The 27,451-nt window shown below is 36.8% G+C and overlaps 1 protein-coding gene across 4 annotated transcripts; it reads right to left on the bottom strand.

Annotated features, from left to right (window-relative positions):
- Nucleotides 1-12,618: 12,618 nt before the first annotated feature.
- On the bottom strand, nucleotides 12,619-23,162 carry LOC117983713 (lysozyme-like). 4 transcript variants are annotated; one of them, XM_069499481.1, is made up of 5 exons: nucleotides 22,955-23,162; nucleotides 17,466-17,554; nucleotides 16,612-16,687; nucleotides 14,033-14,165; nucleotides 12,619-12,820 (listed from the first exon to the last, which is right to left on the bottom strand). In XM_069499481.1, the coding sequence occupies exons 1-5, from the start codon at nucleotides 23,082-23,084 to the stop codon at nucleotides 12,667-12,669; spliced, it is 582 nt and encodes a 193-aa protein (XP_069355582.1). In that variant the 5' UTR covers nucleotides 23,085-23,162; the 3' UTR covers nucleotides 12,619-12,666. The 4 variants fall into 4 exon arrangements, with proteins under 4 accessions (XP_069355582.1, XP_034826216.1, XP_069355581.1 ...); XM_034970325.2 differs by having other exon boundaries at nucleotides 16,612-16,672; nucleotides 22,955-23,159; XM_069499480.1 differs by lacking the exon at nucleotides 22,955-23,162 and adding an exon at nucleotides 20,591-20,747.
- Nucleotides 23,163-27,451: the final 4,289 nt, after the last annotated feature.

Genomic DNA, 27,451 nt, shown 5'->3' with positions numbered 1-27,451 from the left:
GAATTCTTCTATATATATATAGTAGGTATATAGGTAGCGATAGCCTAGTGGTTAGGACGTCCGCATTCTGATTGGAGGTCGGGGTTCGGTCTCGGGCACGCACCTCTAACTTTCCAGAGTTATTTGCGTTTTAAGTAATTAAATATCACTTGCTTTAACGGTGAAGGAAAACATCGTGAAGAAACCTGCATGCCTGAGAGTTCTCCATAATGTTCTCAAAGGTGTGTGAAGTCTACCAATCCGCACGTGGTCAGCGTGATAGACTATGGTCAAAACCCTTCTCACTCTGAGAGGAGACCCGTGCTCTGTAGTGAGCCGATCATGATGATGACGATAATAAAGGTAGTAGTAGGTACCTACATAAAATTATATTTTCCTTGCTTTTGTCTTTTTTATTTTATAAACTTAAGTTTTTATATTTAAGTATTTTTATTTAATATATTTACGTTCAATAATACATACGGAACCCAAAGTTGTCGTTTAGACGGACTCCGCCGCTTCAGGTCATTCCCCGCACGCTTGCCTGAATATGCAAAATTTGATAGTCGCAAAATTAGAAAACAATTTAAATAAAATATATAATAATATGATTGTTATTTTACAGAATGTGTCGTAACTACCATTGGGAAACTAACGTTAAAGCAGTTTTGCTTAGGGTTCCGTTGTAAAATAATTTATAAAACACTATCTTAGTATTACTTTTAAAAAACTTTAAAATGCAAGTTTGTGAATTCTTCTATATATATATATAGTAGGTATATAGGTAGTGATAGCCTAGTGGTTAGGACGTCCGTCTTCTAATTGGAGGTCGGGGGTTCGGTCTCGGGCCCGCACCTCTAACTTTCCAGAGTTATTTGCGTTTTAAGTAATTAAATATCACTTGCTTTAACGGTGAAGGAAAATATCGTGAAGAAACAGCATGCCTGAGAGTTCTCCATAATGTTCTCAAAGGTGTGTGAAGTCTACCAATCCGCATGTGGCCAGCGTGATAGACTATGGTCAAAACCCTTCTCACTCTGAGAGGAGACCCGTGCTCTGTAGTGAGCCGGTGATGGGTTGATCATGATGATGATGATGATGATGATGACATAGGTAGTAGTAGGTACTTACATAAAATTATATTTTCCTTGATTTTGTCTGCGGCTATAAGTAGTATTTGTATTGAATATATTTATGTTCATTTATATACACGGAACCCAAGTTATCGTTTAGACTCAAACTTGCAATTCTACGTAAATGCTTGCAGTTTTTGCTTAGGGTTCCGTTGTAAAATAATTTATAAAACACTATCTTAGTATTACTTTTAAAAAACTTTAAAATGCAAGTTTGTGAATTCTTCTATATATATAGTAGGTATATAGGTAGTGATAGCCTAGTGGTTAGGACGTCCGCCTTCTAATTGGAGGTCGAGGGTTCGGTCTCGGGCACGCACCTCTAACTTTCCAGAGTTATTTGCGTTTTAAGTAATTAAATATCACTTGCTTTAACGGTGAAGGAAAATATCGTGAAGAAACAGCATGCCTGAGAGTTCTCCATAATGTTCTCAAAGGTGTGTGAAGTCTACCAATCCGCATGTGGCCAGCGTGATAGACTATGGTCAAAACCCTTCTCACTCTGAGAGGAGACCCGTGCTCTGTAGTGAGCCGGTGATGGGTTGATCGTGATGATGATGATGATGATGACATAGGTAGTAGTAGGTACCTACATAAAATTATATTTTCCTTGATTTTGTCTGCGGCTATAAGTAGTATTTGTATTGAATATATTTATGTTCATTTATATACACGGAACCCAAGTTATCGTTTAGACTCAAACTTGCAATTCTACGTAAATGCTTGCAGTTTTTGCTTAGGGTTCCGTTGTAAAATAATTTATAAAACACTATCTTAGTATTACTTTTAAAAAACTTTAAAATGCAAGTTTGTGAATTCTTCTATATATATAGTAGGTATATAGGTAGTGATAGCCTAGTGGTTTGGACGTCCGCCTTCTAATTGGAGGTTTGGGGTTTGATCCCGAGCACGCACCTCTAACTTTTCGGAGTTATGAGCATTTTAAGTAATTAAATATCACTTGCTTTAACGGTGAAGGAAAATATCGTGAAGAAACCTGCATGCCTGAGAGTTCTCCATAATATTCTCAAAGGTGTGTGAAGTCTACCAATCCGCATGTGGCCAGCGTGATAGACTATGGTCAAAACCCTTCTCACTCTGAGAGGAGACCCGTGCTCTGTAGTGAGCCGGTGATGGGTTGATCATGATGATGATGATGATGACATAGGTAGTAGTAGGTACCTACATAAAATTATATTTTCCTTGATTATGTCTGCGGCTATAAGTAGTATTTGTATTGAATATATTTATGTTCATTTATATACACGGAACCCAAGTTATCGTTTAGACTCAAACTTACAATTCAACGAAATGCTTGTCTTGCACTTCACAAAGGTACAGGATGTAATCTAATAGCTTTCAGTTATAAAATTACTAATAGGTACCTATATCTGATTATACTAGATGATGCCTACGACTTCGTCCGCGTTGATTAAGTTTTTTCATTCCCGCAGGAACCCTTTAATTTTCCGAAATAAAATGTAGTCTATGTGTTAATCCAGGGTATAATCTATCTTCATTTAAAATTTCATCCAAATCCGTTTAGCTGTTTTTGCGTGATTGAGTAACAAACATCCAAACATCCACACTTTCACATTTATAATATTATAAGTAGGATCTTATTCAATTCGTCTATACCTATACTATGCGGAAATGCATGGGGTTCTAGTTCCGATTCCTATTCGAGTAACTACGGTAACTTACTATTATTATAATCAGCTTGGGTTAAAACAAACTTTCTGTATTACTATTTGGAGAATAAAAGCGTAATACCAAAATAATAAATAAACTATACAATAAACGTCTATCTATTAATTTACTGTTAATTTAGTATCAAAAGAAGTAATGAGGAACCAACTAAATTACACCCTGTATTGATTACTATTTGCAGAAAACACTTGGTAGACATTAGGTACAAAAATGAAGTAAACATGATGCATCGTATTTCAGTCAGCAATATACCGATTAGCAAGAAATATTTCGCAATTTAACTTGGATATGTTACTTTACCTATATAAAATAGGTGTTTCAATGTTAATGTTTTTCAGAAGAACGCCTTTTCCTTCCCAGAGATGAGCTCGCTACCACGGTAAGTAACAGCCTTTTAAACTCCCTTTGCTGGAAAATGACCTCCTCTCAGATAGCGATAGGGATTTGAGCCTGAATCCACCGCGCTGGCTCAGTGTGGTTGGTGGGTAAACACATGTCAGATAATAATCATCCAAGCATGCGGGTTTCCTCACGATGTTTTCCTCATCGTAAGTTGTGATAAAAGCGTGCATAACATAACACTTTATTTGTTGATGGAGAGCTCGCTTTCTGCCAATGATAATGTATTCACGTATCGTGGATTCGATTAATGGATTCACGAGCGCCGCGTCGCCTAGTGCTCAAACTGCTTGCTGGCGTACGCGAGTCGCTTCGATCGTAACGTGAACATACAAATATTGTTTATGAATATGTTTATTCACTTTCTGAAACAGATCGAAATCGACTCAAGACAAAACCAGATAGCAACCGAACTGAAAATCACTAAATCATGTTTCGAATGAACGAAATGCAAAAGCTATAATTGGGCATTGCTAGATCACTAAAGCATGTTTCGTGAACGAAGTGGAACGAAGTGAAACGAAGTGAAACGAAACATGCTTTAATGATCTAGAATGCCCAATTATACACTACTACGATTGTAATAGAAAGTAACAAGAAAATGTTCGAAACATGTATAGTTTCCTGATTCCTCAATTTTATTAGAAGACACATCTGCTCTAAGTTCAAGCAGCATTTGCATGGCAGTATTCTAGAAATGCAGCTCGGATTATTTCGAAGCTCCTTTTAATGGCGGCAATTTGAGAAACTTACGGAGCGTAATGTCACAATGTGTCATCGGTTTAATTTGATAGTCCAAACCTCCATTATAGTTTTAATCTTTATCCTAACAAACTATTTAGATTCATTTTGCTTTAAACTTGATCCTACCTAATTTGAGAGTTGTACTTAGGTTGTACCGAGTATTTTGCATATTGTTGCGAAATCCATTGAAACGTGGCCCTACCGCGGTTGTTTGACAGCTACAATGTCACGATCGCAATCATCTCTGATTTGTAATGCTCGTTCACTATTGGCCACAATGCATTGTTGCAAGAAGAATCGCACAAATTCAGCCAATCAGAACAATTGAGATTGTAATAATGGTTGATGCAGGTTTTACACAATCGCCCTACAGCAGTAGGTACAGTACGCGGCAGTAAGTAATGTACATCGGTCATTAGAATGATATTTCGGCTTTGTAAAGCGTTCTCTGTCATTCATACCTATATGACGTTTTGTCGGTCTCAACGACAGACATAATGCTCTACAAATCTGAAATCTCCTTCTAAAGCTATGACAGACCTGGAAAACCCTAATTTGATACAACAGATCTAAAAATAAGTATTTCTAAAGTATCAAATTAGGTTATTCCAGGTCTGTAATATTAATTTTGTGGCTGCCAAACAGGCTATTTTTTAAATATGCCGCGATTTTCCAGTCTCATCTTTCGTTAGCCAGACTCTAGGAGTGGCAATAAAATTAGAATAAGTAAGTAGGTAGGTAGATATTTCTAATTCAAGATGCCTGAGCATGCATTTAGCACTTTATAATTCACTAAAACTTAAGTCTTTCGCAAAATTTTCTTGGCTAAAATAAATATTATAGTATTTAATATCCCCCTCATACCTACCTTTTCTTTGAGGGCGTGTAAAAAAGACTTTCCGAGAAAATAAATTATGGACCGCTTCACGATGTTTATTCTTTAGTATTTTGATGAGAGTGACATGAATTTAGGACAAACACGCACGTTAGAGAATTTTTAGGGTTCCGTACCTCGAAAGTAAATTGTGAAATTTTGGTAACATCACAAAAAATTAAAGATTTGTGTTCGCGATCACATTATTTCATCAGATCAGTTTTAAGTATAGATTTATTAGAAAGTATAGATTTGATTTTGATTTCCGAGATTACAAGAAAAATCTTCACATTACGAAAAGAAAAACTTCAGCTGAAAAATGCAAAGATCTTCCGAGCTACGTGTTCGAGCACATTCGAGACGTGTTTCGACCGCATCGCACAAAAGAACTAAGCTATCCAATTATATCGAAACGGTTGACCCCGTATTAGTTGCTTTGGCAGGTCAGCAAACGGTTTTAAGTAGATTGGATTCGGAGACCGGATTCATTTTACAAGTAATTTTTGTAAGTATTACTTTTCCAGTTTGGTCGGTTGAGATTTTACTGAAGGGTTCCAAGATGCTGCCTCATCATTATTATTATTACATTGCGATAGGTACGACAACGCTTTCTTGTGACTTTTCATTGCGTTTTTCATTACTTTGCTAAAGCTGCAAAAGAAATTCTTCTTCTTCTTCTCGCGTCGGTCCCTCAATTTTGAGGATCGAGGCTCCTTCGTAAAAAGAGATAGAACACACTAACTCACTTGGAAAAGCACATTAATGAATATACTCCTATTTTATTACTTTAGGGGTTCTAATTTTCAAAAATCCTTTCATAGCGGATGTCTACGTCATAACAGCTATCTGCATGCCAAATTACAGCCCGATCCATCCCGTAGTTTGAGTTGTGCGTTGATAGATCAGTCAGTCTGTCAGTCAGTCTGTCAGTCAGTCTGTCAGTCAGTCAGTCAGTCAGTCAGTCAGTCAGTCAGTCAGTCAGTCAGTCAGTCAGTCAGTCAGTCAGTCAGTCAGTCAGTCAGTCAGTCAGTCAGACAGTCAGTCAGTCAGTCAGTCAGTCAGTCAGTCAGTCAGTCAGTTAGTCAGTCACCTTTTCCTTTTATATAATATTTAGACTAGATGATGCCCGCGACTTCGCGTGAAATTACGTTATTAAAAATCGAGTCCAGCTAGTAGTTTAATAATTAGGACTACCTACCTAAAGAGATAATAACACCTTAACATTTAATATAACACGAACTAATTGAGGGTATCTGTTATAGGTACTTATATTAAGTTGCTAAGGTATAGCTCACCCTTTTCAGCAGTAACATTATTATTTTCTCACAAAATGTACCTACTAAGATATTAGGCAGTGGTTCGACCGCCGCGCCGCCGGCGAGAATTTTCTCTCTCAAGAAACGCACAATAAATGTACATTCCGTGAACGAAAGAGATGCATATATCAACAGGTTGCTCTCGGACTGTTCACACTGCCAGCGACGCGACGACTCGCTTTACTAGTTTTGTCGCCGAGCGACGAGCTTTCAAAAATAAACTCGCTCAGCGATATTTGTACAGCGATGCTCGCTCGCTTGAACACGTGTAACGCGCGCGCAGGTTTGCACAGGACTGAGCAGGGTGCGTAAACTTAGATCAAAAAGTAGGGAAATGTATTGCGTACCATACTGCAAAATTACATAGTACGCAAAGTTCTGGGTTGTTACTTATTTGACAAGTATTTTTAATTTAGCAGTATTATAATCAAGTAATTCAAAAATTCAAGTTCAGAGGGCAGTAGTGCTGCGTATATTTTCCAATGTCGTCAATAGATGGCGGTAAGTCTCAATCCATGATTATACAAGCTCAAAAAAAACAACTAAAGTGGTAGGTAGCTTTTATAAAAAGCGTTATTTTATTTTTTATTTTTTTATTAAAAGTAATTAACTTGTGTTCAAAAGAAAAGAAAAGAAAAAGTAAAATAACAATTATCACGTTGTTTCTCTACTAAATTTACATTGGCGGAATTTTTGCGAATCACAAAAAGACGGGATAAAGAGAAAAAGAAGAAGAAGTTAAGTATAAATTTTTTTGTATAGCTTTTTTCGTAATTCTTTCTAAGAAGTTAAAAATTATTTTTTTGAATTTATCTTTATTTAGTTGTATTTCTGCTAAATCACACTGGCAGCACTGGTCATTGACAAAAACAACAAAAGTCAATAAATGAAAATGTCGGACGCGTGAGTTGTGTTGTATTTTTCGGATTAAATAACCTAATCTAGGATTTTTGGTACGTGCGAAATGTGAATTTGCCTGAGGCCTTTAAGTTGAGCTTTAGTTCATGCGGTCAGGTTCATTACAGTGATATTTGCGCAACTGTTTACTGTCTTTGTTCTGCGCATGGAACACTAAAGACAGGATTTGTTAGTAGGTATAGTCAGTGTATTTTATTCATTGAATTAAACTTTTAGTACATATTTAATGTATTAAAGTTACTTCTAGTGTAAATTATAGTGTAGTCATGTCATCAGCAAAACATTTTATGATGTAAATGATCAATTTTGTTTTCATTAAGTATAGAAAATATAACCTACATTATTTTAAAAATAACTTTGTTTTATTCAGGGCTGATTTTTTCAATCGTCAAATAAAACTCACAAAATCAAAAATCCATCGTTATTTGACGATTGAAAAATCAGCCAAGTAACCCATATCTAGAATAATAATAAGAAAGTAGGATAATATAGGTACCTAGTACCTACGTACCTATATTATACGTATAAATGTATATAGTACCTATACCAATGTATTACATATATACGTAGATATAGATTCAATCACCATAGTTCCAAATTTCAAATCTAGGGGCGCTTGTGATGCATTTCCAATTTTAGGCTCGAAGTTTGGTCTCTATTTCATATATTACAAAGTACTCTGTGGGACTGAGCGACCGCGGGCGAATGCCGCGCCGCGCGAGTAATCGCTCGTCGCACTTGCACACGCGCTTCTAGCTAGCCCGGCGACAAAATTATCGAAACTACACACTCGTTTCCCGCTGATCGCCAACTCGTTTAAGTTTCTAGTTCTACTTGTTTCTCGTTCATCGTTGGCGGTCGGACCACTGTCTTAAGATGTAACCTCATTAGCCGGGCTGTTCTTATAATTAAATGACACATTATTTATTATCCTCGGCCGTCTGTCCTTTTATTGCCTTAACCTTTGGTCCAAGGTTTATGGACATTTGGAGCGAATTATTTCTTTTTTGCTGCTTGAACAATGTCTGCGAAAGTACCTTTTTAATATAAATAGGTATTCTTAGATCATCATTCATAGTTTTAGGTAGGTACGGCAGATCCAGACTATTTTATTTTATTGACCTTATTCATAATAGATCGTTTATATTTATTAAAAACTGGCAACCCGCCCCAGCTTCGCACAGGTAGCTTATTAAAATTTTCGTAGGGATTTCTAAGAATTTTCAAAATCAGTTTAGAAGTTCCAGAGATTACCCCCTACAAATAAACTTGCAAACTTTACCTGTTTATAATATTAGTATAGACTAGTAACCGTCAACGGCTTCGCTCGGTGAAAATATAAATCCTCTTTATTTCCTAACCCGTGGTACGGATAAATAAAAAAAACGTATTTTATTCATTGCCCTGTTATTCAACTCTGGGGTCCAAAAAGCTGTGAGTTTCTCATGCATCGTTTTATATAATCTTGTAGGTATCTACCTATTCTGTTTCGTTCACTCATATGAGCCAATGAGTTGGGTCATATAACCGCATTCTTTCTTTTCGTTTTTTAAGAGTTAGGTCCCTATCTCAAACATTCACGCTTCACTTTTCTTCCAGCAAAACAAAATGAAAATGTAATTTCCTTTCTTTTGAGTAAGGGTCACTACTAGCTACCGAAGTGTGTAGCAAAGGACTAAAAAAAACATGAAAAAGATTAAAACCACATGTGACTTGTTATATTTAGGCACCCAAAGGAGAAAACGGGGAAAAGAAATTCGCAATGTACGTGTTTTTTCCTAAATTTATGTCGTCCTCATCAAAATGCGGAAGAATAAAACACCCTGAAGCGGTCCATAATTTATTTTTCCCAGGAACCCTTTTTTGCCGGCAAAAAGTACAACTTATAAGCCCGAGATACATATATTAAAAGTGGTTCATTTTGGTGAAATCAGTATTACATAAAACCTACCTAAAAATCAGAGCACAGAAAAAGTTAAAAATATTCCTCAATCTAACCATGTATAGTTCAATCCATAATCCCCACTCTTTATCCCAATCGTTTACAGTGCAAGTGAGCTATATGTACTGTTAGAGTAAGTTCTATCATAATGCAATGATCAGAAATGTGGGCACAGACACACACAAGACGAAGATAAATTGGGTAAAAAATACTCCCCACACCCTGTAGTTTCCCCACACGCAAAATAGTGGGGCGCATCCTCGTGAATTAAATTATCTATAAAACATTAAATAGACTGATATGCATATTATCAACGTATCTACGTATTAAAGACTAAATAAAAAAAGGAAGGCCAAGCTATCGAAAACAGTAAAACACGATGTTAAGGCCAATAAGTTTCTTAAATTGCTTAGCTATTAAAATGAGCTTTAAAATGAAATACTGCCGTACGAGTGCACTAAGAACTTTGCGCACATGTGGCTCCATCTAAATTTGAAAAGCAATTGAAAACTTTCATGTATTTTTGAGAAATAGGATTTATCTAGCATTTTCTAAAAGGGGCTTCATCTACAAATATTTTCAAATTTAATAAATTAAGTAATATAAGCTCATGAAATATGAATTTTTAAATAAATCCAACTTAGTATTTTACCGATAACATTCTAGAAAGGACTTAAAGAAAAGAGAGACAGCTTTGTCGAAATGAACTGAGCATACAATTTGACGCTGCGCTCCGTTAGTTTCTCAAATTGCCGCCATTTTGCCTCCATTACAATGAACTTTGAAATAATTCGAAGAATATACAGAACACTGTCAGGCGGCTTCAGTTAGAACTTCGCGCAGATGTGACTCTCTCCGAAGTTTAGAGACTCTTGGAAAAATTCAAGCGTTAAGTACTTCAAGAAGTTCTTTACCTTTTTCTTATCGATGTTTTCAATGTTTTAACTTCAAATCGTTTTTTAAATACAGTTTAATTCGGTACTAGCTTATGCTCGCGACTTCGTCCGCGTAGACTATTCAAATTTCGAACCCCTATTTCACCCCCTTAGGGGTTAAATTTTCAAAAATCCTTTCTTAGTGGATGCCTACGTCATAATAGCTATCTGCATGCCAAATTTCAGCCCGATCCGTTCAGTAGTTTGAGCTGTGCGTTGATAGATCAGTCAGTCAGTCACCTTTGCCTTTTATATATTTAGAATAATGTGTTAAAATGACTTTTCATGTGCCATTTTAACTTTATGTGTCAAATTTCATGTCAAAATTACGATTTTAGTGCTTATTTTAAAGGTGAACCGTACTTTTGACTTGACAGTTGACCCATAAAGTTAAAATGGCGCGTGAGAAGTTATTCTGTACGGACTATAATATGTAAGTTGCATCATTATCAGATATAAGGATTTTTCTTTTAAACTCTTAAGGCGGAAACAAACTATCGGACGCGTCCCTAAGACTGTCGTTTGAGGACACTGTCGTTTGAGACGTGGCTTGCGAGATATACATATATTGGACATCAGAGTGCTCTAGGTAACGTCCGCTAATTTACGTCTAATAATTTGCACAGTTCAGTGTATATTTTACTATCCAGATACATTTAAGTCACGTCCGTCTGCTACGTCCGATAATTTGTTTCCGCCCTTACACCTCCTCGTGAGTGACATTATAACACGGCTGAATTCACTACATAGATAATTATCTTATCCCGCAAATTCGTCCGCGTGGACTACACAAATTTCCTATTTCGCCCCCATTTAGGGGTTACATTTTCATAAATCCTTTCTTAACGGATGTCTACGTCATAATAGCTACCTGCATGCCAAATTTCAGCCTGATCCGTTGAGCTGTGCGTTGATAGATCAGTCAGTCAGTGAGTCAGCCAGCTTTTCCTTTTATACATAATTATATTATCAGTGCCACAAGGAGTGCATCAGTTGGAATGAACTCACACACTTTCATGAATAATAATATAATTCGCAGTGCGCATAGTTACGAAACTTTGGAAATAAACTTTAGGATAACTTAAGATGGGTGGCGAAGCGGATAACAGCGTCATCTGCATCCGTGTCTACTGCAGTTTCATATAAGTAAAGTTTTTATGAAATTATATTATGATAATTATAATAGATGTAGGTAGATACACAAATGTTAAGTCCCGAACTTCGCTAAGATTTATGGAGCACCAGATGATATGCCCGCAACTTCGTCCGCAAGGATTTATGTTTTTAAACATCCCGTGCGAACTCTTTGATTCTTTTAATCCAGAGTATAATCTATCTCTATTTCAAATTTCAGCCAAATCCTTCTAGTAGTTTTTGCGTGATTGAGTAACAAACACCCAAACATCCAAACATCTAAACGTCCAAACATCCACACTTTCACATTTATAATATAAAAATATAAAATAATATAATAATATTAGGATTAGGATTAGGATTAGGATCCCATCTATAATATTATATCATAGTCTATTAACTACCGGATTATAAAAAGTCTTGACTAATAGTTGGTGAAACGCAGAGTTTGTTTCGGGTTAGTGCAAACATCATACAGACAGTCGAAAGCATCCGTCTTCAACAAAGGGGTATCAAATGCGGAAGTTTGCTCATTGTTCCGACCCGCGGCCTCTAGCCTTCACACCAACTTGATATTTTCCATGCGAGGGCTTCTTTCTGACTGAGTGCTAAATTATTTGCTGTTCGCTTTCTGTTGACAGACACTTTGTACAGCTTTTTGGAGCGCGAGCTTTATAGAGCACGAATGTCCTTAACCTCTTTCAGTCCTGGTTCGTATTACATTTTATGTTGATTTTGCCACAGTATTTTGCATACAAAGTTGAATATAATGCGTAAAAAATGACTTCTCACGCGCCATTTTAACTTTATGTGTCAAATTTTATGTCAAAAGAACGACTTTAGTCCTTATTTTGCACAGACCACCACCTATAGACGCCTAATAGCCGAACACCCCACTCGCCAAGCTTAGGCACTTGCTGAGCATAAAAGTCGGCCCACGCCCGTTCGGTACCTTCATTCCGCACATTGTTTTGATTACGTGACTTTTAAGTTCACCAATCACAACAAAGCATTCTCCCGTGTCCCCCGCCAACATTTTACGATTTGTTTTCATGCAAAACCTTGTATATGCGTACTCTAGAAGGAGAACCGTACTTTTGACATGACAGTTGATCAATAGAGTAAAAATGGCACGTAAGAAGTAATTTTGTACGAACTATACTAAACTTTGTGAAACGATTTCTGCAGTTGATGAGTGAGGATGTAGTCTAAGATATAAGCATGCTAACCTGTGGCCAACTAGCCACTGCCATCAGACCAGATTAGTACCAATTTTAAAATTTCCGAATGCACTCCTTTGGTATAATATTAAAACGGGACTAATTGAAAATTTGTGGACCACGCGATGTCCACTCGTTAACCACGCGACGTTCACTCGTTAACCACGCGACGTTCACTGGTGACAACGTGGCGTTCACCCGTGGACCACCTGTCGACAACGAGTGAACGTCGGACGATGGGGTGGTGCTTGTAGGGTGCGGGTGGCTCTAATGAACTTGACCTTAAAAGGTTTCAAAATATATAAACAACACAGTACAAAGAACAATGTAATATTTTAACAAAAACAACAAGTTATCACATACTAGGCCAACCACGGTAGTCCGTAGTAGCTGTATAGTCTAGACCGTTCCATGCCTTTTCTGGACAGTCTTCGTTTGACCCTCAGAGCTTCACTGTGAGGCATGAGAGTCCGATCAGGACTTTCCATGGACCTTTGCGATATCAGATCCGGGCATCTGTAAAAAACAGAGTTAAGTGAAAGTAACCTGATTTATTTTAGAGTACCTAGATCATGCCAGCGATTTCGTCCACGTGGGTGTAGCTTTTTAAAAATTCCGTGAAAACGCTTTCATGGGATCGCATTTTCTGGGATATAAATTATCAGTGCGTGTTGCCAGTGATGACATATAGATCCGAGACATGGTCGCTAACTATGGGCCGCATAAGAAAGCTCAGTCACTCAGTCACAAGTCACTCAGCGGGCAATGGAGAGAGCTACGCTCGGAGTTTCTCTACGTGATCAAATCAGAAATGAGGAGATGCGTAGGAGAGCTAGATTAACGACATAGCTCAACGGGTTGCGAAGCTGAAGTGGCAATGGGCAGGGCACATAGTTCGTAAAACCGATAGACATTGGGGTCCCAAGGTGCTGGAATGGCGACCGCGCACCGGAACACGCAGTGTTGGAAGACCCCCCTCTAGGTGGACGGACAACATTAGACAAATCGCAGGGAGCCGCTGGATTCAGGCGGCGCAAGACCGTGGCGCGTGGAAGTCTCTACATGAGACCTATGCCAAGCAGTGGACGTCTATCGGTTGATGATGATGATGATGATGGTATCACATCGATCCGTTGCACCGTTGCGGCATGATTGCAATACAATAATGTTTCCATTTACTTTCCTACGAGTAGGAGTGGCTTCAACCATAGTGCAATGGGTGTGGTACGACCATAATCCTTTGTATTTCTATCCATTCCCTGCCCGTTGAGCTGTTAAGGCTTTTAAAAATACCTACATAATCCATACTAATATTATGAATGCGAAAGTGTGTCTAAATAATTTTAAATACACATCAAAAATTGCGAACCGGCAGGAATCGAACCTGCGTCTCCTGGGATCGCGCCCGACGCTCTAACCACTAAGCTACAGCCCGCTTACTGCCAGTGTAGGTGAAACACTATAAAAATTATAAAAAGAAAGTGTGTCTGTCTGTCTATCTGTCTGCTAGCGTTTCACGGAACAGAAGATTTCGATGAAATTTGGTACAGAGTTAGCTTACATCCCAGGTAAGGAAATAGACTTTTTATCCCGGAAAATTAAAGAATTCCCACGGGAACAAAAGTACCTCTAGAGAAACTCAGCCTTAGTAAGTTTCTTTCTGTATCCAATTCATCTGTCTAAAATTATAGTGGTTCTGTGATACTTTATGAAGTAATGGATACAAACTTGTAAATTTCGTTGGTGATATGGTTATCGTTCTTGCATCTGTTAGTCCACTGGGTCCAGTACTTGAAGCCTTCTCGGTGGAAGATTGTGACGGCGCATTCGGTGTCATCTCTTATATCGTCATCAATGAGCACTGAGAACATGAATATCAGTACCCTTATTATACATGCGAAAGTGTGTTTGTTTGCTGGTTGGTTGGTTTGTCAGTTTGTCCTTCAATCACGTTCCAACGGAGCAACAGATCGACGTGATTTTTTGCATGGGTATAGTTAAAAGCCTGGAGAGTGACATAGGCGACTTTTTATCCCGGAAAATCGGAGTTCCCACGGGAATTTTAAAAACCTAAATGCATGCGAATGAAGTCGCGGGCATTAGCTAGTATTATTATATTTTGACGTTTTCTTTCACAGAGTTTTCCTTCACCATTAAAGCAAGTGATATTTAATCCATATCCATACCTACTTCTATACTATGTATAAAATTATAAATGCAAAATTGTGTAGCTATCTGACCGCTAGCTTTTCACGGCTCAACAGTTTAACCAATTTTGATGAAATTTGGTACAGAGTAAGCTTATAGCCCGCACACACATTTAAGTTAACGAGACCTAATTTAAATTTGCAAATCATTTCTCTAATCTTCATCTGATCTCCAACTCTCTTTGAGAATGTAAAAGTCAAAATATTTTAATAGAACCCTCATAAATTTTATATTACAGTGATAAAGCCGTGGCCAGCTCAAATCTTTGGAGAGCATAAAATGTGCCGTTAAGGATAACTTTGGCTCTAAACTTTGGATTTAATTTACTCTTTAACTCAACAGTTATTCTCCCTTCACCGAATCTCTTACATTGTTATAGTTTTAAACATAAAATCGGTAATAAAAATATGGTATGTACTTTAAACGTTAAACGAATCATCCCTAAAAGGCCAACACACACGATTCTTGTAGCATCGACAAGACTTGCAGAGCAGACTTGTCTGTCTGTCCATCCGACCGTCAAGAAAACCTATAGGGTACTTTCCGTTGAGCTAGAATCATGAAATTTGGCAGGTACGTAGGTAGGTCTTACTTATAGCACAAATAATTAGTATTTTCAATTTTCAAAGTAAGATAACTATATCAAGTGGGGTATCATAATATTATAAAAGCGCTTTACCTGTACATTTTGAAACAGATTTTTAGTATGCATAATGGTTTTTGATTTATCGTGCAAAATGTTGAAAAAATATTCTAGTACGGAACCCTCGATACGGTGAATGCATGTGACACTCTATACATATAATATTATAGTATACTAGTTTAGTCGAGTCGAAATTCGAATCTAGTCTAGTTGAAATTTATCATCAACCCTATTTTGTAATCCGTCGATAAATTAGTTGCAAACGTTTTATTTGTCGAAAATTGAATTATTGACAGATCACGGATTGAGTGATTGTAAATTTTGATCGTATATCGACACGTGGCAATCAGATTGATGTTGTTGAATATCGATAGCACAAAACGAGCAAAACTATTAGTAATGCCGATTTTATTTTATCGATATTGCATCGAGGAATTGCTAAAACGGTCGATTACAACGCCTCGAACGATCGTATAGTTAGTCACAAAAACGCAATTCAGCAGCATTCACTGTTTACCGATGCTGATTGACGAAGAATCGTGTGTTTGAGCCTAAAGCTATAAACGAGTCAAATTAAAGGAAACTGCGCATTAAAAATGGTTTCATAGAAAAAGTTTACTTAGTGGACTATTAATTTTGTTACGTTGTTTTGCCAGTTGCGAAAAACTTACAGACGTTGTAAGCTGGGTAAATAGCTAGCTAATTACTTAGCGTAAAAGTCTTTGAGTTTTTCATTTTATCTGTATAAGAGCAACTAATTAAAATAAATGCTTGTTTATTCTGCAAAATTGTTATCATGTAAGTCATCATCATGATCAACCGAACGCCCGCTCCCTGCAGAGCACGGGTCTCCTCTCAGAGTGAGAAAAGTTTGGTCATCTACCACGCTGGCCACGTGCGGAGTGGTAGACTTCACACACTTTTGAGAACATTATGGCGCATAACTCTCAGGCATGCAGATTTCCTCGCGATGTTTTCCTTCACCGTTAAAGCGAGTGATATTTAATTACTTAAGACGCACATAACTCCGAAAAGTTAGAGTTGCGCGCCCGGGACCGAACCCCCGACCTCCGTTTAGAGGGCGGACGTCTTAACCACTTCGCTATCACAGTTATATTATATCGTGTAATTTCAATCCATTATGGCTATAATACACATTGAATTGGGAAATAAATACATTATTAAGTATCTTCCTCTCAGAGTACTATTATATTATTCTGTGCTCTCAGTCCTATTAGATATTATCCGACTTTTATCAGATTCTGCTTATTTTTCTGTTCAAATCATAGATTTGTCACTCAATTTTACCAAATCTGTTGATAATATTAGAAAATATCTAATAAAGGTAAGATTATTATTCACTATACGCCCGTTTTCTCTTCAGATTTATTGTAATTACGAGCTAAAACAATATTTCTTGTTAAAAAATTATACATTTATTTTAAGCTACACTTACATTCACATGCTATGTTGCATTCGCCACCTTTTTTGCCCTCCCTGCACCATTTACTAGGTATCTGAAAAACATAATACTGCAAATTGATATAATATTGAATAACGGACATCGGTTGGTGTATCTACGATAATATATTACAGACGCGATCTTCAATCGTTCTACCCGCCATTGTTAGATACTTAAAGGATACATAATAATGGTGTTCCTTTTTGTACCTACCTAATTCCATCTAACCATGATCAGATAATCCATACATACTATTATTAATATAAACTAGCTTATGCCCGCGACTTCGTCCGCGTGGACTACACAAATTTCAAATCCCTATTTTACCCCTTTATGGGTTGAATTTTCAAAAATCCTTTATTAGCGGACGTCTACGTCATGATAGTTATCGGCATGCCAAATTTTAGCGATCTGTTCAGTAGTTTGAGCTGTGCGTTGATGCGTGCGGACGTCAGTCTTTCACCAAAGGTTGCCTGATGGAGATTGCTCTGAGCAATAAGGCCGCCTTTACATACAATTGTTTTTAGTTGTTATATTGTTTTTTCTTGTTTATTTCATGTTTTGTGTGCAATAAAGTTTTCAATCTTTGTTTTTTTTTATGATACTGTTTTTACCTATGTTTCAAGATCTAAATAATTTTTAAATACATGTCAAAAATTGCGGAACCGGCAGGATTCGAACCTGCGTCTCCTGGGATTGCGCCCGACGCTCTGACCGCTAAGCCACGGTTCGCTTGCTGCCAGTGACGAAATTTGTGACATGAAGGTTCACACACTACTGAAGTGACTGTTATTATTATTATTATTATTATATTTAAAAAAAAACAATCTATCTATCTATCTATCTACCTGATACAATCCATAAGACTTCTTGCCGTTTGATGCCACTGTCAAAGCTCTTGTGTCTCGGTTGCTTACTTTCTCTATGAGGCACACCCCTGAAAAAAAATCGTTCTTTACTTTAATTAGGTCAGCAATGGATAGTTCACTCTGGCAATGGGCTAGTAGGGGGGCGTGTGGTCTACGTCAACGTCAATCAATCGTTGTTAAACAACGTTGACCTAAGTCGGAAACTGGATTGGTTCGTTTCCTCCGTACCTCGTTAGTATCACTAACATCTGACAATAATTGAGTCGAAATGTCGTTCTCATAGACTATGAGTCATAGTTGAGTTGTAGGTGTTCGCAAGAATCTGACAACCCACGGCATTAGGTACTATCCCAAGAAAACTCCTACCATAATGTGATTAATAGAAAAGGGTTAATGACCCTCAGTAGCCAACGCAGAGAGCAATAAAAAGCTTCTCTCTATCTTTATATTTTCAGAAAATGACTATTATTTTACAGTACGCGGCCGAAAGTAACGTACATCGGCCTTTAGAATGACATTTCGGCTTTGTAGAGCGTTGTCTCTGTCACTCATACCTATATGACGTTTTGTCGGTCTCAACGACAGAGACAGTGCTTTACAAATCTGATATCTCCTTCTAAAGGTCGGTGTACATTACTTTCGGCCGCATAATGTATGTAGGTACTCGAAAAAAAAAAATCCATCCAAAAAAGTCTATTCTCCCTTTATTGGTAATTTTAGTGCCAAAACGCCTTGATGTTTTTATTTAGCAGTGAAAATGTCGCCACTAAAATGCATTTTTCACTTACTCCTGTCAAAGTTGACTTTAATTATAGCCTATTAACATAACAGTATGAATAATTTATAGTACATCCCGAGTAGTCGGGTATAATGCTGGACGAATAATGTACATGTTAAAATGTTTAAAATTTTACTGTTTCGTGTGGACATGATCAAAGAAACAATTTCGCCCTGGGCTGATAGTAGGTATGTTGTGAACATATTTATTTTTAGGGTTCCGTACTCGAAGGCTGAAAACGGGACCCTATTAGGCTATATATATGTATATACTACTAAGGCTCCGCTATCCATACGTCCGTCCGTCCATGCGTCCATCTGTCTGTCGGCTGTATTTTGTTTTGATATAGGTAGAGATTTGAAATTTTCACAGATTGTTTATCTATTGCCGCTATAACAACAAATATAAAAAAGTGTTATTACTTGTACTACAATGGTACGGAACCCTTCGCGTGTGAGTCCGACTCGCACCTGACCAATTTTTAATACAATTATATCACGAACATAGATAAAGTTACAATACAACAATAAAGATAGTCCGAATAAAATAATAGTATAATCACTCTGTCTGTTACAGAAATTAGCTGCGTGATGTGATTTCTTTTATTATTTAAAACTAGCTGATCCCCGCAACTTCGTCCGCGTGGATTTACATTTTTCAAAATCCCGCGGGAACTCTTTGATTTTTCGGGACAAAAGTATGTGTTAATCCAGGGTATAATCTATCTCCATCCCAAATTTCATCCAAATCCGTCCAGCCGTTTTTGCGTGATTGAGTAACAAACATCCAAACATCCACACTTTCACATTTATAATATTATAGTAGGATAAATCCTACTTTTGAATTTTTTTAAGAAAATGGATGAAAATTGACCTCGACATCGTATACGTTACTGACTAGGTACTAACTACTACTCGAACTAGAAGTGTATTTTTTGGAATTCCACGAGAAAATACAGTTTTCGCGGGACGCGGATGAATAATCGTGGGTAACAGCTAGTAAAACACTAATAACTAATACATACATAACAAAGTCGAAGTCAAAGTCAAAGTCAAAGTCAAATGATTTATTCAAAATAGGAAATTAATAACTCTTTTTGAAGGTCAGATGTTGGATTTCTAAGATATAGTGGTGATAATTATTACGCAAACTTAAAACTAAAGCTACGAGGGTTCCAAACGCGCCCAGGTCTGAGAAGAGCCCACAACAAACTCAGCCGGGTATTCTTTTTATTATCACCACTTTACAAAATGATTGAAACTTCTAACATAACATAAATAAGCAGGTATATATCTACTTACTATAAATAGCTCAAGTTCTTGATCTAACTCGTAATAATTATAAACACTTGATTTTATCGTTGAGAAGGAAAATCCCCAATCTCTTGCTTTGGGTACTCACAACTAATTATTTAAACAACAATAAACATCAAGTTAAACATCGCATAGGAACCGTTCAGGAAATTCCATTTACCAAAAAAAATACGAATAGTCTTTATTTTGTTTTTATTTGTATCTTATAGCGTAAAAGATACGACGAGTTTGACGACCTCCCTGGCGCAGTGGTGAGCGCTGTGGTCTTAATAGTGGGAGGTCCCGGGTTCGATTCCTGGCAGGGGTTTGGAATTTTATAATTTCTAAATTTCTGGTCTGGTCTGGTGGGAGGCTTCGGCCGTGGCTAGTTACCACCCTACCGGCAAAGCCGTGCCGCCAAGCGATTTAGCGTTCCGGTACGATGCCGTGTAGAAACCAAAGGGGTATGGGTTTAATAAAAACTGCCATACCCCTTCCAGGTTAGCCCGCTATCATCTTAGACTGCATCATCACTTACCACCAGGTGAGATTGCAGTCAAGGGCTAACTTGTATCTGAATAAAAAAATAAAAAAATATATATATATACCTACTTGCTAAGTGATTCTCGCAACTTTGTCCGAGCGAGTATGGGTTTTTTAAAAATTCCGTAGGAACTCTTTGATTTTTCGGGTTAAATAGTAGGCTAAAATCCGTCCCCAAGTTGCAAATTTTCTGAAAGAAATAAATCATGCCCGTGATTTGGGTTTAGTTTTATAGTAGTCCAGTAGAAACTCTTCCAATTTCCCATGATTTTTCGTGATAAAATAAATGTCTTTCCCCGGAAGGAAAGCTAGGTATTTAGGTACCAAATTTCATCAAAATCGAGCTGTGAAAAGCTAGCAGACAGACAGACAGAAACATTTTCGCATTTAAAATGTTATAAACAATATCAATGGTAGTATGGATTATGACATTATATACACTTTATTATACACATGATTATATATACACATCCTACAAAATTAATACTCACATTGTCCTAAAAATAAATGGTTGGGAAGTCCCACTTTAACCAACTCACGCACAAGTTTACACCTTGTTTCGAATCTTTTCGAATTAATTGAATTGAATAAAACGCAAGTCACTATCACTACTAGACCACACCGCATAATGATTAGTACTGACTACTGATTACAAAAATAATGAAATCGTAATTCATAGGTACCTTATGTCGAAATGTCAATGTCATTCAATTTCTTAACTATACAATCGAACTGCTACAAATCCATTGAACTATATGTATTGCCTATAGATTTCTATAGTCATTTAAAATATTCAATGGATTTTAAACCCTTCTAATATTTTATAGTTTTTGTTGTGAAGTAGAAGGCAATAAATAGGAAAAACAACTTTTGACTTCCGACGAATAATAAAATATTTTTTTCGGTTTTAAAATATCATTAAAAGGTTGTGTTGCTAAAAAATTTTATACATCGAACCTATTTTTTGTACTCTAAGTTACTAAATAGGTACTATACCTAGTTACTATATATATTAGTCTATACTACGGACTTTGAAATTATATTAGATATCGTATAATAAATAAAACCGCGGCACGTGCGCAAACGGACTCCCTTGAAAAAGAACCCCGTATGGGTTCGAAACTAGTCGGGCTAACGTCGACTAAACACGTCAGTAAAGCCGGGACAGATATTATTTAGAATGGAAATCACTCACGGTAGTTTAAACGCTAAAATCGTATAATAAAATTACACCCTAATACCTAACCTTAATAATATATTATAAGTAAACGTTTGGAACCCTCGTAGCTTTAGTTTTAAGTTTGCGTAATAATTATCACCACTATATCTTACAAATCTAACACCATACCCGACCATCAATACGAGTAATTTATTACCTATTTTGAATAAATCATTTGACTTGACTTGACTTGAAAATATTAGATATCTATGTTTATATTTAAACATACGCTAGCTATTATAAATCCATGATTAATTAATTTTAAATGATATCTATTAGTAGTTACTACCTATTAGATAAGCGTTGATGACAAGTAATTTATTATGAGACTGGTAACTAATGTTATTATTAAGACAAAAAATCTTAAAGAAGTTATAGTGCCCAAAATAGGTAGATAACATTGTAAAAGTGGCATAACAAAACATAGTCAATCGATTTCGGTACCTACAATATTATATTGCGTATCTATAAACTGATAACCTAATTGGCAAGGGTACCAACGGGGGCAAAAAATCTGCCATACTCCTTCCAGCTAGGTGATTCGCTAACTCAGTATCTAACACAGAATGATAGCCACCAAGGTTGGTTGGTTCTACATTGCTGCTTCACTGGGAGATAGCAAAATATTTTTTCGTAGATAACCTTCAACGTATAAAAAATGAGCTCGGTGGCTATTGTTCAGTGTTAGACACTGAGTTAGAGAATCACCCACCTGGTTAGCACTTCCATCTAAAAGTCAGTTGCTAATCTGTTGGTTAAAGGCAAAATAGATTGCACAAGTCAAAATTGTGTATGTTGTGTAGAAGCAGGCGTTAATTTGCGGAAGTCTATGATATGTAAGGAACTAAAAGTTTAATTATTTGGTTTATCTAATCCGCTGAAACAGACCAATCTATAGAAATGGTGCAATATGCAACATGCGACATGCACCACTCACGCTCCCACAGCTAAACATGCAATAAAATTATTAAGATTATAGCAAATTAGACTTTTAGTTGCTTGCAAGTCAAGTGGACCAAAATTTTACCTTTAACGTTAATTATGAAGGCATGAATACTTACAATTAATATGCAAGTGGCCCTAAGGCAGAAGTCAATTGCTTACTTGTCGTAAACTAAAATTTAATCGTATAAAAGCAGAAGCTAAGATAGTTTGTATTACACAATTTGGAAAACTAGTCGCTCAAAGTATTTAGTTCGCCGCACCGCAAGCGAACTGCAATTGGGTTAATCCGGGAACTCTAATTACGTTACCCGACTGTAATCAACACGGGTAAAGCCGGGTGCACAAACTTGTAAAATGTAGGTACATAAAGTTTTCAATTAAAAGTGAACAGTATCGCACCTTTGCCTGCGATTTCATCTGCGTTGATTTAGATTTTTAAAAATCCGCGGGAACTTTGATTTTCCGGGATAAAAACAAGTACTTAGTTAGGTAGTAGCATATTATTATGTCACTCGCCAGGACATTAATTATATCCATGCAAAAAATCAGGTTGATCCGTTGCTCCATTACAACGTGATTGAAGGACATTCCAACAAACCAACACAATTTCGCATCTATAATATTATTATGGGTAGTGATAGTTACAGTCTACTGAAAATGAAGAAAACAAATCCAGTTTTAAAACACTCACAATTCCCCAAAAAGGTTTTCTCTATCTTTTTTGTCTTTATCAACTCCGTTGCCAGTCTGCATCTTGTAAAAACTTTGCTCTCACATGCTGTAACACTAAAAATCACAACAATTAACACCAACAAATTCATTTTGTATTGAAAACTACATGATATTGTCTATAACGGCGTAGGAACGCGAATGGTACTCGTTTTAATAAGAAACATCGCATAGGTTAGAAAATAATCAGATATCTGATAAATATGAACAACTACCTATACACTATGAGTAAGTAGTTAACCCGCAAATGAGATCGTCTTTTTGTTTTCCTCATCCGTTTTTGCGGTTAGTCCTTAGAAGATTTATAAAATAGTATGTAAGCTACGTTTATATTTTTTAGGGTTCCGTACCTCAAAAGGAAAAACGGAACCCTTATAGGATCACTTTGTTGTCTGTCTGTCTGTCCGTCTGTCTGTCAAGAAACCTACAGGGTACTTCCCGTTGACCTAGAATCATGAAATTTGGCACGTAGGTAGATCTTATAGCTGACATTTGGGGAAAAGTCTGAAAACCGTGAATTTAGGGCTAGATCACACAAAAAAAATTGTGGTCATGAACTAATAATTAGTATTTTCAACTTTCGAAGTGAGTGACTATATCAATTGGGGTATCATATGAAAGGTCTTCACCTGTACATTCTAAAACAGATTTTTATTTATTTTTATGCATCATAGTTTTAAATTATCGTGCAAAATGCCGAAAAAATACGACTGTAGTACGGAACCCTCATTGCGCGAGCCTGACTCGCACTTGGCCGGTTTTTTAAACTAAATATAGTACCTAAGCGGAAAACATTTCGAGAAAAAGCTGATGGGAAATACGATTTACTGATCAATCAATCACGATGCTCCCGCGCTGTAAAAATTTCACTCTGCCAAAAAGACATAAAAATTGATTACGACACATTTTCACTCAAGTTGTTCGCCAATCATTGTACATCGTTACGCAACAAAATAAAAAACTGCCGATAGCGCAAGTAGGTAATGTTCATAAACACTGAAATAATATAGTGAATCTGTTTATCTGAAACAGAGCAAAACTAACTTACTTGTATCCTGAATAGTTTATTTACATGAAAACCTTGTAAAAAGACAGTTTGCAAAACATAGCTTGATATTCGAAACACTTAAGATAAATGTTATCAGACTATCATTATTTCCGATGAAATCAATTTCTTGTTATGATAAGATTAACACATCTCATACAATTCTATAAAATAAGATAATTTTGGATGTGACATCATGACAATAAATAAACAGGAGCAAACAAACCATTATCTTTATTTTAGACGGAAAGGGGGGATTTCTTTGAGTTCCCCGATATGATGGGGGAAGATCGGGTTATGTGGGATTTCTATCCTCTGAAACCACGACGGTGGCCAACCTCGACGAAGAAACTCGGGATCTCTAAACGTGCGTCGGTGCCTCCCTATTTTATACCTATACCTACATACCCCTATACCTACCCTAATAAAGTTAGTTTATGCCCTGGTATTGACACTTTCATACAGAAGAAAGTCCTGCTATACAAACGGGATTACGATCCATATAGGTCAAACTATTGACAAATATTTCGACCTATATGGATGGAATATTGTGGTTTTTACCCGTAGTTTTACCTAAATTTATTATATTAACATAAACTGATTTTGACGCGACTCTTAAAGATCGATGACTTCCTAACAAGTAATAAAAGCAAATTTTTATCTCCGGAGTGTTATTAGGTACCTGGGTATATGTCGCAGATGAACAGTTACTTTGTAGGGATGACGTTGCGGGCAAATTACTATTAAATAAGTAGCTGATACCCGCGACTTCGTAGTACGTGTGGATTTACGTTTTAACCATCCCGTGGGAACTCTTTTGTTTCCCGGGATAAAAAGTATCCTATATCACTCTCCAGACCGTTGACTATGCAAAAAATCACGGCAATCCGTTGCTCCGTTGCGATGTGATTGAAGGACAGGATCAAACAAACACACTTTCGCATTTATAATAAGGGTACTGAATACTTATGATTTTAACCGAGTGTTACAGTAATTTAACAAGTTCGATAATTCAATAATCTTTCCGTAGAAATCATAGTAGAGGATAGGATTCAGGCACACCTGTAGGCTCTCCGAGTATAGCCGGATAAGCTTCCGCTCATTTCTTTCTTAGTGATCAGCAGTAATTATGAGGGATTTGGGATTTTTCCGTTGGATTTCCTTACGCGAATGTCAAATTATTCTCTCTCGTTTTCAATCAAGTTATATAAGTCCCGCAAATTTCAAATGCGCGTGGCCGCCATTTTAGTGACGTCAGCACTAGACTGAAGTTTCGAGCTGATATTATATTTTTACTTTAAAAAAACGGGCCGAATTGAGAACCACCTCCTTTTTGGAAGTCGGTTATATATACGCCAAATGACGCCAAAATGACGTCATTTCAATGTTAATGAGACACGGTTCCAGCGCAATAGAAAGCGGGACTTTAGCTAGATGTTTATAAAATTGATTGAATACGAAAAATACTCTTTCTTATCTCTTTTTAGGATAAAGACAAAAATGCAGCGAAAATTCGACACGATGAATTATTTATTCTGCACGCGAACTTTATCAAATTAAATTAATTGTTAGGGCCAGTGCAAACAGACGGATTAGAGTAGAACCGAGGTTATTGGTTATAACTTGAACTCAGCTTCAAAAAATTTATAAAACAAAATATGAAGAACACGTGGAGCATAAATTATTATAAAAGGGCCGCACGGTGCTGCAGCCGGGCGCCGTAATACTAAAGTAAATAAGGCTTCGTTTGAATTGTTTTCATGAAAAACGCCACACCTCAGCTCTGTCGGTCTGCTTTCCGTCTTCAGTCAGTGTCATCTAAATGTATAAAAGGAAAAGGTGACTGACTGACTGACTGCCTGATCTATCAACGTACAGCTCAAACTAGTGGACGGATCGGGCTGAAATTTGGCATGCAGATAGCTATTATGATGTAGGCATCCGCTAAGAAATGATTTTTGGAAATTCAACCCCTAAGAGGGTGAAATAGGGGTTTGAAATTTGTGTAGTCCACGCGGACGAAGTCGCAAGCATAAGCTAGTCAATTAAATTTACTTGGGTCCGGTCGTATAAGATCTAAAATAAAGCCATCTTTGTAACATATCTTTAAAAACGTGTGTAGTAGTAGCCATTATAATAAAAAAAACTAGCAACATAGATATTAGGTACATCTCGACTATTGAAACTAATAATTCAATACGACGTCATAATAATTAACCATCCCGATCAAACTAATACGGAGTTCAGTAATCCGATAGATAACCTTTCCAAGAAAATCTTAGCAGACGGATATAAAAGCGATTCAGCAGAAAGTTTGAATTAGTCCCGAATCACACCTGTAGGCATTATTCCTCAGATAAGCTTCCGTTCATTTATCTCAGAGGATATTGGCAGTTAATTAGGATTAAGATGGGATCCAACCCTTATTGGAAGTGACCTTAGTCACTTCCTTAAACTACATGACCCGAATAATACATGGTTTTCTAACAAGTCTGATTTCGAAGCTACTGTTAAGTTTAGTAGATACTTGTTTACATAAAATAATTGTTTACATAATAGGTAATTTGAGATAATTATTTTCCGTTTTCCTTGAAACTTAGTTCAAGGCATATTAGTGTTTTTTGTGTGTTTTAAAGTGTTTTTAAAAAAACTTATTATAATTTAAAATGACGCGACTTTTTCATCTTGCTCTACACAAACACGTGGTATACCGTAGATCCACAAGTGGGCCCACGGGTCCATGGTGGTAAACCTACCAGTGGGGTCAAAGCGGTGAGACCACGAACCCGGCACCAATTCTTACATTATTACGTGGAGGAGATTCCTCGTTTTCCTTTTCCCCGGCGTCGACTCTATGCCAATATGCATTGAGCCTTAGATTTTGCGGTAGGTAACGTAACTTTATTGATACGTCTATCGAGTTTTTTGCCTACTTCTACTAAGTCACTATATAACATTATTTTATTGTACTGCAAATGATAATTAGGTATGTTTTAGTACAAGACTATACTCTCTTTGTTTTAAACCTTGGCGTGTTCCACTTATCCCTACCGAAGTTTTTCTACTCTTACTCACCAGCGGGGATACCTTGGTGACAAGTGGAAGTACATCGACAAATTACTTTAAAATCTATTGCAAAATTAGTACCAAATAGATAGATAAGAAAACGTTAATGTTAAATGTGGAGAAATAGCTATGCGATCTGCATTAATGATACAAGAAAGTTCTTTGTTAAACCCACTGGCAACAAAACAACAAAATCATAATTCCAAAACAACTTCGCGTCAATAAAATCAACTTCGAAAAGACGCACAAAGCACAAAATATTATAAGGAAAGGATTATAACACATGAGTGAGCCTATTTAGAATATTTATGAGGTACTCAATGCTTTGACTTTCGTATAACTCACATG

Source organism: Maniola hyperantus, chromosome 7 (assembly GCF_902806685.2).
Source record: "Maniola hyperantus chromosome 7, iAphHyp1.2, whole genome shotgun sequence".
NCBI lineage: Eukaryota > Metazoa > Arthropoda > Insecta > Lepidoptera > Nymphalidae > Maniola > Maniola hyperantus.
The sequence above is the reverse complement of the archived record's forward strand: the minus strand, read 5'-3'. Positions and strand labels throughout refer to the sequence as shown.